The sequence below is a fragment of the Oryx dammah genome, unplaced genomic scaffold, assembly GCF_014754425.2.
Source record: "Oryx dammah isolate SB20612 unplaced genomic scaffold, SCBI_Odam_1.1 HiC_scaffold_1, whole genome shotgun sequence".
Taxonomy (NCBI): domain Eukaryota; kingdom Metazoa; phylum Chordata; class Mammalia; order Artiodactyla; family Bovidae; genus Oryx; species Oryx dammah.
Genome location: NW_024070185.1, coordinates 61,347,753 through 61,362,544, shown reverse-complemented (window position 1 = coordinate 61,362,544; position 14,792 = coordinate 61,347,753). Strand labels below are relative to the sequence as shown.

The 14,792-nt window shown below is 43.0% G+C and overlaps 1 protein-coding gene across 1 annotated transcript in view; it reads right to left on the bottom strand.

Moving 5' to 3' along the window:
* Positions 1-14,792, bottom strand: part of LOC120853034 (stimulated by retinoic acid gene 6 protein-like) — a 41,126-nt gene that overhangs the window by 7,076 nt on the left and 19,258 nt on the right. The window contains exons 5-11 of the mRNA XM_040226651.1: positions 13,714-13,834; positions 12,088-12,133; positions 9,572-9,700; positions 8,358-8,428; positions 5,981-6,092; positions 2,936-3,083; positions 617-692 (exon numbers count right to left, since the gene is read on the bottom strand). Of these exons, the coding sequence (XP_040082585.1) occupies positions 617-692; positions 2,936-3,083; positions 5,981-6,092; positions 8,358-8,428; positions 9,572-9,700; positions 12,088-12,133; positions 13,714-13,834 (703 nt within the window). The remainder of the gene's footprint in view (positions 1-616; positions 693-2,935; positions 3,084-5,980; positions 6,093-8,357; positions 8,429-9,571; positions 9,701-12,087; positions 12,134-13,713; positions 13,835-14,792) is intronic.

Here is a 14,792-nt window from a genome sequence, read left to right as displayed (position 1 = left end):
CCCTTGGACTGCAAGGAGATCCAACCAGTCCATTCTGAAGGAGATCAACCCTGGGATTTCTTTGGAAGGAATGATGCTAAAGCTGAAACTCCAGTACTTTGGCCATCTCATGCGAAGAGTTGACTCACTGGAAAAGACTCTGATGCTGGGAGGGGTTGGGGGCAGAAGGAGAAGGGGACGACAGAGGATGAGATGGCTGGATGGCATCACGGACTCGATGGACGTGAGTCTGAGTGAACTTCTTGAGTTGGTGATGGACAAGGAGGCCTGGTGTGCTGCCATTCATGGGGTCACAAAGAGTCGGACACGACAGAGTGACTGAACTGAACTGAACTGCCTGCTCAGCAGTGAACATGGAGATGAAAGTACTGCTTAGGGTTTTGCTGAAGACCAAAGGAAAACTCTAATAACAATGTCAAATTGATAGTGGAAGCTCAAATCAAGCTATTTTGTTTGTTTTTGTTTTTTACCAATTGGTGTGGTTGTCCCCAAAGCCTGTATACACTGCCATTCCCAATTTGGAAATGACTGACACTGCTTGGGAATTCTGAGAAAAAAAATCTATCAGCCAATTTCCTGCTTGAAGACGCACAAATGCCTCCCAGAACCCTCTTACCTGTAACAAGCCAAGATGTGGAACAGGTAGCTCACACATGTGAGGGAGGCAGGCAAAATGGTCACCACCCAGACTTCTGAAATAGAAAAGGTAACACAAGTGGCCTCAGAAGATGAACCAGAAATAATTTTTAAAATGTAGAAAGTCACAACAGAAAAGTTGGGCAAAATATATTGTATTTCCTTTAATATACCTCTCGGGCAAATAAAGTTCTGCTTATTTCTGTTTCATTTTAGCTATCTGCCCTCAATATCCTTTATTTCCTGTGTGTTTATAAACATTTCTTTGGTATTAATATTTTCCATCTACAATGCATAATAGAAACAGAAAATTATAGAATGTACACATGGTAGGTAGCCTCCAGCCTTGTAAAACATCATTTATACTCGAACTTCTAATCATCACTTTTGGGAGAGGGGGTTATCCACCCCCAGTTCACAGCCACCATGTGCAACAGTAACTGGAATGAAGGTCTTGACTATTCCATTCATCCATCTTTTAGTAAGTTTTTAATATTTCGTATCCAACTTGCTTTCAGAATGACTCTGGGCACTTGTGAAAGAGGGATGGAGAAAGACAAAAAGAAGTAAAAACTTCTGTACAAGTGGATTCTCAGTAGGTGCAGAAAAAGCACTTGAAAGAATCCAATACCTCTTTATAATTAAAATCACTGAACAAACTAGAAATGGAAGGGCATTTCCTCAATTTGATAAAAAGCATCTGTAAAACCCCCACAGCTGACATCATACTTAATTGTGAAAAACTGCTTTCCCTTTAGGTTCAAGAATGAGAAAATCAGTGTCTGCTCTTGCCAATTATATCCAACGTTGTACTGAAGGGTCTAGTCAGGGCAATTAAGCAAGAAAATGCAGCTAGACTGCAAAAGAAGAAATAAAACTATCTCTATTCACCAATGACATGTTCTTAGGTATAGAAAATCCTAGGGAATAAGCAAACAAAAGTAAAATGATTAATAAATGAGCTTGTAAGTTTGTAAGACACAAGACCAATATATAAAAATCAATTCATCGCTGTACCTAGCAATGTGTAATCTGAAAATGAAGTAAGAATTGCATTTGAAATAGTATCACAAAGAATAAAATATTTACAACTTATACACTGAAAACTACAAAAGATTATTGAAATTAAAGACCTAAATTAATGGAAAAACATATCACTTTTATATATAGGATATTCTATGTGAACATGACAATACTCCTAAATTGACCTACAGATTCAAACCAATCCTCCAAAATTTCCAAAGCCATTTCTAGATGAATTGACAAGCTAATCCTAAAATTCATAAAAAAATGAAGGGACCCAGAATAGGCTATACAATCTTGAAAAAGAAGAACAAAATTGCATGACTCATATTTCTTGATTTCAATCTTACTATAAATCTACAGTAATAAGACTGTGGTAGTTCTGTAAAGATAGACAAATAGATGAATGGAATAAACTGAGAATCTGTAAGTAAATCCCTATTGTCAATAAATTTTCAACAGGGATGAAAAGTATTAATTGTCTTGACAGTTTAATGGGGAAGAAATATGCCCTCAATAAATACGTGTCCCTCCACCCAAAAGGATTCATGTGTTGAAACTCTAACCCATGATGTGATGGTATTTGGAGATGATTAGATTTGGGAGATTAGATTTGGGTATTTGGGAGGTGGTTAGATTGTGAGGGTGGAGCCCTCATGATGGAATTAGTGCCCTTAAAAGAAGAGACATGAGGGAGTTTGCTTCCTATCCCTATTCTCCACCCAGTATGTGAGGACGCAAAGAGAAGGTGGCCATGTGCAAGTCAGGAAGCAGCTCTCCCAAGACACCAGATCTGCTAGCACCTTCAACTTCCCAGTCTCCAGAACTGTGAGAAATAAGCATTGGTTGTTTATACCACACAGTCTATGGTAACTTGTTACAGTAACCTGAACTAAGCAGAAATTAAATTTGAATGATATGAGTGAACTTTTCATATAATAATAAAGTCAAAACTTACTATTTTATCTTTTCCAAAGTGAAAAATATATGATGATTTTAGTTGTTTCCACTGACACCAAAAAAAGATAAGCTATTTAAGATGAGAACATTCTCAAGGCATGTTCAATGCAGCCCCAAATAAGTTATAATAAAATGGCCTGTGTCTTGACCCCTTTTTCCTTCAAGTCAATCCAGGGAGGCATAGAGTAAGTGAAACACAGATAAAATGAAGACTAGCAGCAATAGTAGTTATGATAGGTGTGCACCCACCACCAGTCACAAGTCCCTCCCTGTTCCAGATAGAAGTGGCAGGAACAAAGGTGGAATATGGCTTTACCTTTGGTGATGTTGATAAGCTCTTTCACCTGCAGGAGGACGGGGGTCCCTGTCTGGTTCATGGAGGTGATGTAGCTCTCCAATTCACCTTCAAACACATCCAGCTCATCTCTCACATACACGAACACGCAGAACTCAATTACAATGAACTGAGGACACAGAGTAAGTGTTTCAAGGTCTCACCTGAGTCCAGCTCATTAAATGAATAACATAGGGGGTCATTCTTTGGTTTTGAGGTCAAAACTCTTTGAAGCTCAAAACTCAACTGAAATAGACTCTGGACACTTGCTTTACTGATGTGAATGGGATTGTGACTCCTTTGGAGACAGGAGTCAGCCCAAACTCACTTCTTCAGAAAACAGCATACAAGAGTAAATCCCAAAAGGGCTCAAGAAACTCTTCAGACATTAATTCAATCAGAGTGACATGAATGCCCAACTTTGAATAAGGGGTGACTTTATGGACAATTCCAGGCATTTCTCACTGTTCTCCTTCTTGCATTTTGGCAATGACCAAATTGGAGGAGGTACTGTATGCATTTCATGCTTGCTCCTCTCCTATCATCTTGTTATCCTGCCATCATGTCCCTGATCATCATGCTATTGCTTCTGGAGTTCCTGATGCCATTTTACTTCATCAGCTGAATCCTGTTTATCTCTGAATGTGGAGCTCAAATGCTACTATTGTCAGGCAGCTTCTCTACCCAGAGTAATTCACAAAACTTCCAGAACACTTTCACCTTTTCTTTTCCTCTGTTTAGATGGCAGTACTGCATACTATATCTTATCCTCTTCTCTTAGACCATGGGCTACTCCCAGGCCAAGAGCTGCTGAATCAGCCCTCTTCTCTCTTCCAGGGCTTAACAAGGCACTTGGTAGGGAGTAGACAACTAATAAAGATTTAATGAACACGAAAACATCAAATGATTTTACTCACTGCTGCAGAGAACTCTAGTTAGTGGTCCATTAAAATCCATCTTTCCCTTCTTTGGGCACAAGGCTGGACTACATTTCCCAGCCTCCCTTAGTTAGATATGGCCACATGACAAGGACCTCACCAATGGAAAAAGAGAGGAAGGAACGTGTGCTGGGTCCACATGGCCTTTAAGCCTCCCATATGCATTTCTCCACATGCTTTCTCCTTCTGCTGACTGGATGCAGGGGGTGAGGATCCTCAGGGATGATGAAGGTACACAGTGGAGAAACTAGTTATGGGACAACATAGAAGGCTGCTGCCTCCCAAACCTGAACACCCACTCAACATTGTTAAGTGGGAAAAAAAAAAAAAATATATATATATATATATGTATATATGTATATATACATACAGTGTTTTCACTGAAGTTTGGGGGTTTATGCAGTACCTCATCATAACCTAATGCTGCTAAGTCGCTTCAGTCGTGTCCGACTCTGTGCGACCCCATAGACGGCAGCCCACCAGGCTCCCCCGTCCCTGGGATTCTCCAGGCAAGAACACTGGAGTGGGTTGCCATTTCCTTCTCCAATGCGTGAAAGTGAAAAGTGACAGTGAAGTTGCTCAGTCGTGTCCAACTCTTCGTGACCCCATGGACTGTAGCCTACCAGGCTCCTCGGTCCATGGGATTTTCCAGGCAAAAGTACTGGAGTGGGTTGCCATTGCCTTCTCTGCATCATAACCTAATACATTCGCCTAAAAGTTATCACAAGACTAGTTCATATAGGTATCATCTTCATACATTTAAAATGAGCAGAAGACAATTTGGCCATTTTCGTCTCTCCACTTGACCCTGCTTTTGACTTGGACATTTTACTTCACTTAGCTCTGACCACATGAAATGCTTTGATTTTGTGCTTTATTGATTTCTTGTTTTCAGTTTCATAAGTTTCTGCTCTACTTTTTATTATAATACAACTATTTTTCTGCTTATTTTGCATTTTAATTTGCTCTTTTTTGTTTGTTTCCTGATGTGAAAACTTAGATGATTGATTTTAGATTTTTCTTCATTTCTAATATATACATTCAATGCTACAAATTTCTTTTTAACCACTGCTTTTGCTGGGCTTCCCTGGTGGCTCAACAGTAAAGAATCCACTGGCTAATGCAGGAGACCCATGTTCAATCCCTGTGTTGGGAAGATCCCCTGGAGAAGGAAATAGCAACCCACTCCAGTACTGTCTGAGAAATCCCATGGACAGAGGAGCCTCGCAGCTACAGTCCTGGAGTCACAAGAGTCAGACATGACTGAGCAACTTAACAACAATAACAACAACAACTGCTTTTGCCACCTGCCACAAATTTTGATAACTTGTGTTCTCCTTTTTCAAAATATTTCTAACTTGCCTTGATTTTTTTCTTTTGCTCATATGTTATTTAGAAGTGTGTTGTTTTGATATCTACTCCTGGGGGATTTTCCGGTTATCTTTCTGTTATTGGTTTTTAATTTAATTCCATTTTGAGTTGAGAGCAGACATTATGTGATTTTATTCTTTCACATTTATTAAATGTGTTTGATGGTTCAAGCTATAGTCTATCTTGTTGAATTTTCCATTTATTCTTGAGAAGAATATGCATTCTGCTGTTGTTGATGAAGTATTGTTTGGATTTCCAAAATATCCAATTGATTGATGGCATCAACTACAATTCAGATTTTCTTACTTTGGCCCTGGTTGCCATGGGGTTTCTGCTCCATTCTGCCATGATCTTGTCTGTCTCTTCAATTTTAGAAGCAAAGCTTTGCCCCATGACCTCCCTGCTCTTAGGGATCTAAGAAGAGTTGCTGATTCTTCAGTTTGTTCAGATATGTACTTGTTTCTAAGATGGAGTGGCATGTTGCAAGCTCTTTACAAGTGGAATTGGCAACCGGAAATCTCCACAAATAATTCAATTATATGTATTACTAATATTCACTACATGAGTAAAAGTGTCCTTAGAGTCAAAATGGTGGGGTCAAAGAACTGTACTTCTTTGATTTACAGATACCCAGTTTTGACCCAGCTTTTAAAGAACAACCCTATCCTATCCCCACCCCATTTATAAAATACAAAAGGATTTACTTAGCTCTACTTACAAGGTACAGGCAGATGAAAGCCAACACAATGGTTCCAATCATCCTGCTTGGGAACTGAAAGTGGGGGTCCCATTCATATATCCTGGTTTGGAACCAAGACTTATTTCTTTCTCTGTGAATGAATAAACATCAAGAGAAGATAGGTTGTGACTGGTAAACAAATGCCTGATTCTTCTGAAAATAATGTCATTTCCTCTTGATCTTAGAGTTTAGTGAAGAGAAAGAGCACTGGAAGATTCCACAGCTGTCATCCTCCCCTTATTCTTCAAAACAGGGACTCAGTTTTATTCGGTACAGCAATTTACCAGATAAAAGGCCTTGACCTTTCTTACGGCTAAGCGTGACCAAGACTAAACAGGCCAATGAGACATGAACAGAGGTGTGGGGTGGGACTTGGAGAGGCTGGTCAGATGGGAGTGACACAGCTGGGAGGGCTTCCTTTGTCATTACTCACTTCTCCTGCCTGCCATTTGAAGGGCAGACATGGTGGCTGGTCCAGGTTGGAGCTCCAGTATCTATTCTGGACCAGCCTTCGTGATAGCAACCCACTAAGTTATCAGAGGAGAAAGACAGATGATGGGTAAACTGCCATGATGGGTAGTCCAGGGTAAGTATAGACTGCCTGCTTCCAGAATTCTTTTATATGAGAAAGAAATAAATCTCTCTCGTTTGTGCCATGATTATTTTGCATTTTCTGCTACATGTTGCCAACTATATTTCTAACCAAAGAATTAGCTTTGCAACTGTGTGACCCTGGATTAGACATATGCCTTCCCTGGGAAATATCTCCTTGTATATAGCGGCAGTGGCGGGGGTAGTTAACCTGAATGATCACTGAAGATAGGTGCTTTTTCCTGGCCAAGAGCTATGTCATCTTATATTGGTAACAGCACCTCAGTTCTTCCCTGGGTCTATACTCTTCCCTACCAGCAGTCCTGGTGGCTAAGTGAGGCTGAACCACTTCTTAGGTCCAGTGGTGAACATGTAACCCCGGTTTGCATGCATGCATGCTAAGTCACTTCAGTCAAATCCAGCTCTGGAACCTGCCAGGCTCCCCTGTCCATGGGATTCTCCAGGCAAGAAACCTGGAGTGGGTTGCTGTGCCCTCCTTCAGGGGATCTTCCTGGCCCAGGGATTGAACCTGGGTCTTTTATGTCTCCTACATTTGCAGGCAGGCTCCTTACCACTGGTGCTACCTGGGAAGCTCCAGACTCTGGTTTAACAATCTGTTTACTCCAATCACCTACGCATAGTAATTGTTTCTGGTATGGCATGTGGTCCAACTTGATCCAGTGAAACACATTCATGGGAATTTTGTTAGAATTACTTAGAAGAAAACACTCTTTTCTGTGAGCTTAAGCCAGAAAGGTAAAAGCTTAGAGATTCTGGTCTCTTGATTAAGGTGAAAGAGAAGAGTGAAAAGCTGGCTTAAAACTCAATATTCAAAAAATGAAGATCAAGTCCCATCACTCCATGGCAAATAGATGGGGAAAAAGTGGAAATAGTGGCAGATTTTATTTTCTTGGGCTCCAAAATCACTACAGATGGTGATTGCAGCCATGAAATTAAAAGACACTTCCTCCTTGAAATAAAAGCTTTGACAAAACAAAACAGTGTATTAAAAAACAGAGATATCATTTTGCCAACAAAGGACCATATAGCCAAGCTATGGTTTTTCTAGTAGTCATGTGTGAATGTGAGAGTTGGACCATAAAGAAGGTTGAGCGCTGAAGAATTCATGCTTTTGAACTGTGGTTCTGGAGAACACTCTTGAGAGTCCCTTGGACTGCAAGGAGATCAAACCAGTCAATCCTAAAGGAGATCAGTCCTGAATATTCATTGGAAGGACTGATGCTGAAGTTGAAGCTCCAATACTTTGGCCACCTGATGTGAAGAGCCAACTCACTGGAAAGGACCCTGATGCTGGGAAAAATTGAGGGCAGGAGGAAAAGGGGATGACAGAGGATGAGATGGTTGGATGGCATCAACAGCTCAACAGACATGAGTTTGAGTAAGCTCCTGAAGATAGTAAAGGACAGGGAAACCTGGCATGCTGCAGTCCGTGGGGTCACAAAGAGTCAGATATGACTCTGACTGAACAATAAAAGCAGAGAGATGAGGCAAAGAGACCTAGTTCTGATGACATCAATCAAACCCCTGGATCCATCTGTGTCTGAAACTGATCACCTGTAGACTTTTTAATTACGTAAGGCCATAACTTTTCTTTTTCTCTTTACACCCATTTGAATTGAATTTCTGTTATTAACAAACAAGCGGCCCCTAAAATAGTGCCCTTCCAGTCATCTCCAGGTCTCTGACATGTCAGAATTCATCAATATTTGTGCAAACACAGAGGGGCAAATAGAACTGTGCTTACTGAAGGGGGCACTTCCTCAGAAGCTGCTTGACGTGCTCTGCCTGGTGAGCTTCCAGGAAAGGTTTTTCTTCCTGTGAGAAAAGAAAGAGGTTGATGCTTTGGCTCAGAAAGTCTTATTAGAGTTTTGGTCTCTCTGAAGAACTGTTGCCTTCAGGCCAGGATTTGGGGTAAAACTTGGCTATTTTCAATTGAACCATTCCCAGACACCTGTCATTTATTGAAGAGACAATAGTGTCCCATTACCTGTTTACCTAGAACTTGCTTTCAAGAAATGCTAGAGGACTGACCTTCCCTGACTCTTCTGTTTCCTGTTTATAGCAGCTTTTGTTTTATGAAGTTGATTTCCTTCTGAGATTTGGTGATTTCTCATCATAGTTCAAAATACTATTTCAGGAATGAAATGCTCCACATCCCAGCGTTTTTATTTTTTATGAAAAGAACTTTCTCTTGCTTATTTTAGCAACACAATAATAGTAAGGAACTTCTATACCACACTTTCAACAATGGATAGATAATCCAGTCAGAAAATCAATAAGGTAACAACAGACGAACAACACTATAGACCAAATGGAGCACGCAGACACTTATAGAACATTCCATACAACACCAACAGAATACATATTCTTTTCACAAACATTTTCTAGGATAGAGCACATGTCTGGCCACAAACAAGACTTAAATTTAAGAAGATTGTAATCATACCAGGCATAATTTCTGACCACAAAAAGTTAGACACTAATAATAGGAGGAAAATTCACAAACAGTACATTCTTGAGCAACCAATGGATCAAATAAAAAAGTCAAAAGGGAAATAAAAAATTATCTTGAAGCAAGTGAAAATAGAAATGCAACATATAAAAACTTATGGGATGCAGCAAAAGCAGTTCTAAGAGGAACTGCTTAGCAGGTATTTACAGCAATAAATACCTATACAAAGAAAAGAAGAAAGATCTCATATAAACAACCTAACTTTTTACCTCAAGGAACTAGAAGAAGAAGCACAAGGGGTAAGATAGAGCCTCAATGACCAAACTCTCTAGGTTCCAGTTCTGTCTCTGCTACAGACTAGCTATTGACCTTGGGCAATGGGACTGATGTCTCCAGGTCCAAGTTTCCTAATACAGAGAGGGAAAAGTAAGAATAGTACCTACCTCACAGGGCTGTTAGGGAATCAGCCTGTCAGGGCACACATAGTATTTTTACTTAGTACTCACCATCTGGAGCTCCCAGCCCAGGTGGACCCTCAGAGATTTGACAAATATGTGCAGGAAGCGGCCCAGCAGGAAGGCTAGGCAGAGCAATGAGGGCCAGTAGAACATGACAGTCTCGTAATTCCCCACGAACTGCAACAGAAGCAGAGCAGGGGGCATGGGATCTAGGGAGGGTTGGGCTAGGCCACTGGGGAGGTTGTGCACAGGAATCTGCCTGTTCCAGCCTGCTCCCACCAGGGCCCACTCTCTCAGAGCTTGGAGGTCAGCAGCCAATCCCCTCCCCACCCCACCCCCAACCCCGCAACCCCACTTCATCAGAACAAGCAGCAGGTTTGGAATCCAGCAGCCCTGGATTTGAGTCTTAGGCCCCCATTTAATTTTCTACAAAGGGTTTTCATGGGTTTTTTTCTGATTGCATATCTTTTTGGTGTCACGGCATGGCTTGCAGGATCTTAGTTCCCCAAAGGGATTGAACCTGTGCCCCCTACAGCGCAAGCGCACAGCCCTAACTACAGGACTGCCAGGGAAGTCCCCTGATTACGTATTAAATGTTCCTTTTGGAAAACACACACGAGAGAGAGGAAGGGTGAGCGGGGGGAAGAGACAGGGACAGAAAGATAAAGGGGAGGAAAAAGGAGGGGCGTGGAGCAGAAGAGGGAGCAGGAGAAGAAGAAAAGGAAGGAAAGAAGGGAGGAAGGGCCTGTGAGTGTCATCATGCTGGGAGCACCACAAGCTCCCAAAAGTAACAGGTCTCTCAGAATGGTGCTCATAGTTTTTATGTTATTAGCTTCATTTTGATAAAAACATTTTTTTCACTCTTTTAAGATAAATAGTATTGTTACTTATCTTTCATAATTTATAGGTTAGTTTCCTTTTTTTTATGTTTCCAGAGTATTCTTCCCACCCTTGGGAAATCAGAGTTTTGATGCAGGGATGTTAGGGCTGGGTTAGACACATTCTGAGATGCAGGGGCTGATGTCTTCATCTTCCAACGTATGCTTATATCTGAGACTTAGTCTTTGTAGTATTAATATTTCATTGTGTTTTTTAATTATCTATATCCATATAGCTATATCTGGGCTTCCCTGGTGGCTCAGATGGTAAAGAATCTGCCTGCAATGCAGGAGACTCAGGTTCAACCCCTGGGTTGGGAAGATCCCCAGTGGCTACCCACTCCAGTATTCTGGCCCAGAGAATTCCATGGACAGAGGAGCCTGGTAAGCTACAGTCCATGGGGTCACAAAAAGTCAGACACGACTGAAGCGACTTAGCACATAGAAGACAAATTTTATCTAAATTTCCCCTTAGAATTTGACATTTTAGACCCTTTCCAATGTCTCGTTTTTATAAACAGTGTTTCCATAAATACACTTGAAAACATGAGAACAGGTCTTCATTACTTCCTTAGTCTGGATTTCAGTCCCATGATTGTTAATCATTAAGTCATGTCAGCCCCTAGCCTTACTTTCCTATCAACGAACCGGGATGAATGGCACTAACACACCGGCTGCCTAGTATCCTGGGAATTCTCCAGTTAGTGATTGGGAATGAGCCTAGAACCGTGCCTGACACATAGCAGTTCTTGCTGTTAGAGATTCTGAGCACAGAAATAAGACCCTGCTGTCTCCTCCAATTACCCATGAATATTTTAAATTACAAGAGAACGTCTAGAAGATTGAAAGTTCTCCAAGACTCCAAAGAAAATACCTGTGCTCTGGAACCTCAGGCACTGTGAGCAATGGGAAGAAGGGCTTCTTTGGGGACAGAGATCCACCAGAATGCCCTCAATCCTGTGGCAGAGTTGCAGAGGGAAGGTCTGACCTACACACCTTATTTTCTAATCTGGTTCCCCCAGACTCTCTTTATCACACCCCTTAATCCTCCATAGTTACTAAAGCCCAGGAAAGGCTTTGGCAAGGCTCCCATGGGCTCCTGAGCCAGACGGCCTCCTTGACCTCCTCTTACCCACCTAGTAAGCCTTCTGGGTGCAACATGATACCTCTCTTTCATCTTGCTTACTTTCCTGGGTATAGAGCTGAACAGATAAACCAGCTTCCTATAATTCTGGGGTAGACAATGCATGGCAAAGCAACAAAGGGTACATTGAGTCCATTTGTCTCATTTTATAGACCAGAGAAACTGAGGCTACATACAGGAATGGAAAAAAAAAAGGAGCTTTGAAATCAGCCAGACTTGGTCTTAACTCCCAAATCTATTGCTTCTCAAGAGTTACATAATATACTTGTGCCTCAGTTTCCTCACCTATAAAATGGGTTTGCTGAGAGCTTCCCTCTCTTGAAGGGCCACTATGGGCATCAACTGTGAGGACATCTCCCGTGAATGACACCTGATCAACACAAGATGCTCTGCAAATGGAGGCATCAGGAATGGCTCCAACTCCCCTGTATCCACATGAGGAAGCTGGGGCCCAGAGTGGCAAAGCCTTGTCCCAGGCCACATAGCGAGCCGGCCATAGTGATAGGGCTGAACTACTTAAATGCAATTCAGTGGGGACTCACCTGCCCATGGGGACACTGTATGATGTAAAGGGTGGTGACCACAAACCTGCAGGACAGAAATAGGGTTGGAGTCCTGGAGTCCTTCCCAGCACAGCCCCTGTGAAAACAGCTCAGATTCCACCTGCCTGGAGACCTCTCCCCATCCTTCTGTGAGGACTGGTTCCCAGGACTCCGTGTACATCTCACCCAGATCAGGCACCTAGCTCATGCCTAGCTACATGCATGCTACATTCATTTAACACGTCCTCACACAGTCCTGGAATCCACAATAGCAGAGCAGGGAGACTCAGAGCATTCTCCTCCTCTCTCCCTTCATCACTCAGGGAGACTGAAGCCCAGAGAGGAAAAAGGATTCATCTAGAGTCACACTCAGAGCCAAGACCGAGTCTCCCAACCCTGGGGCTGAGGCTTTTCCTGCCTGGCCTTGTCTGTAAACACCCCTCTGAGGAATAAGCCTCAAGGGTTTCCCCCAACTGGTCATGTTCAATCTTGGTGCCCATACTCCTACGGTGAACAAGCTGTAAGTGCTTCTGGCCACCTTTTCCTTACCAGCTCAGAGTCTGCCAGAGGCTGTTAAGATGATATTACTCCATGTCTAACCCTTAATACCCTGTCTTCTAATTTTTTAAAATCAAGCCACTAACTAGCAAGCCATTTAACAAACTCTGGAATTGTAGCTATCAGGGTATCATTTGCTTCAGAGTTCCCTCCACTTGTTTTCACACTAGGTCTGAGACCCCTGCTCCACGGGAAATGCTGTGGGGGAAACGAGCCCAGTAAGGGGGTTGCGGGCAATGAAATGAGCTTGAGGGCTGGAGAATAGACGTGTTCGTGGGTTTACTCAGTCAGAAATATTCTCCAGGGCCAGCTCTGTACTGGTTCGCCATCAGAGCTGAGGGCACAGAGCTCAAGAGGAGGGTGAGAAAGCTCCCACGTCTAGGGGTGATGATGCATAAAGGACGAGCATATGCCATCACCGGGCCAAGGGGGGAAGACGCTCCACACAGCGAAGAGCAACATGCAGACGCAGCCAGAACATATGGTCCATGACGGTCTGTTTTGTCTTCCAGTGTATTCCCTGGATCACAGTGTGGTATTTGCTGAATGAGGAAGTGGATGGATGAAGGAATGAATTCAGGAGCCTTGCAGGACTGGAGGTGTGTGCTAGAGACCGTCAGGCATGGAGAGACAGGGATAGGCCAGACTGCGATGGCCCCAAATACCCCGTTAAGGCCCCTGTACTTTCTCCTGGGCTCCCAGGGAAGTGACAACAGCAAGGAGAAGTCACATCCAAATGGGACTCCTGCTTCTACCTGTGGGTCTACTGATGGCAGTTGACAGAAGTGAGTTTTTCTACAACCCTGACTTCTAGGAATATTCTAATCATGGGCAGGCTCTTATGGAGCTGACAGAATGCAGATTGACCTTCTGAAGCCTCAAGTGCAGTCCCAAGGAGGGGCCACGGTGGGCCTGGGACCAATCATTCCACCCACTCACCCACCCTGAGCCTCAGTTCTGGGCAAGGTGCCCTCCAAGAGAGTTCTCAGGTTACCACCAGCACTTTGCCCAGAGTTTAGCCATGGCCAAACAAACTGTTGGAGGGGAGGCAGGCAGAGTCCATCTTACCAGACAAGAGAGTAGCTGAAGCCCAGGACGGAGCTGACCAGCCCGAACTCTGATGAGAGGCAGGCGAAAAAGGGGAAGTGGGACAGGCCGACTTCGATGCCACCAATCAGAAGCACAAAGGCTGGGAGAGAAGGGCCAGAGACTGTGTGAGTTCCTCTTCTCACAAGCTCAGGGGAGACTCAGGGCAGCTATGGGGCTTCATGCGACTTGCAGTCACAGATCTCAGGACTCAGGGAGATGAGTGAATAGGTCCCAGATTAGCCCAAGGAGGAATGCAGGGATGTCTGTCATGTATTCATGTTACAGAGCCTTCCTGGTGCCTCTCCCATGCCAGGCACTGGGCTAACTATTGAGATGAAGAAGACTTGGTCCCTGGCCTTCATTAGCTCACAGTATGATGGGCAGAAACAGACAACATAAATGAACAATCACTGCAAGTAGAGCACCATAATGTAGACCATAGCAACACAGAGAGCAGGGATGTCCTGTGTTTTAAAACCTCTTGTAAAGTATTATATTTATACACTGTACCCTTAAGGCAATGATAATATTAATGCTGTCACTGACTAGTTCTGAGATGGTCTAACAAATCCAGTAAAATGTAAATGGGCAAAGTGTCCTTTCTAAGCGTCTGCTTTGGGCTGGGGCACAGAACAGGCATCAAGGATACAGGAGGAATGAACAAAGTTCTTGCTTTAAGATACTTACAATACAATAGAGAAGACAAGGAGGAAAGTAAATGATGTGATCTGTATGATAGTAGAGGCATATTCAGCGTGCTATGAAGGCAAGAAGAGGAAGTCATGGACCTCACCTAGGGTCTGAGTATGAGGGAAGGCATCCTGGAGGTGATGACATTTAGCAAGGCCATGAAATATATGAAAGAGTTTGTAGGATGGCAAGAAGGAGGAAAAGAAGGACATTCCTCACTCAAAGGATGGGAGATGGTTGGTTGGGGTGGTCCGCACTTCTGTGAATGTGAGTGGTGGAAGATGGGCAGGTAAGGGACAATATAAAAGGGATAATTGCTGTGAGGTTAGAAGCTGCAAGAGCATAATTTTTAAATTTACCTGAACTCA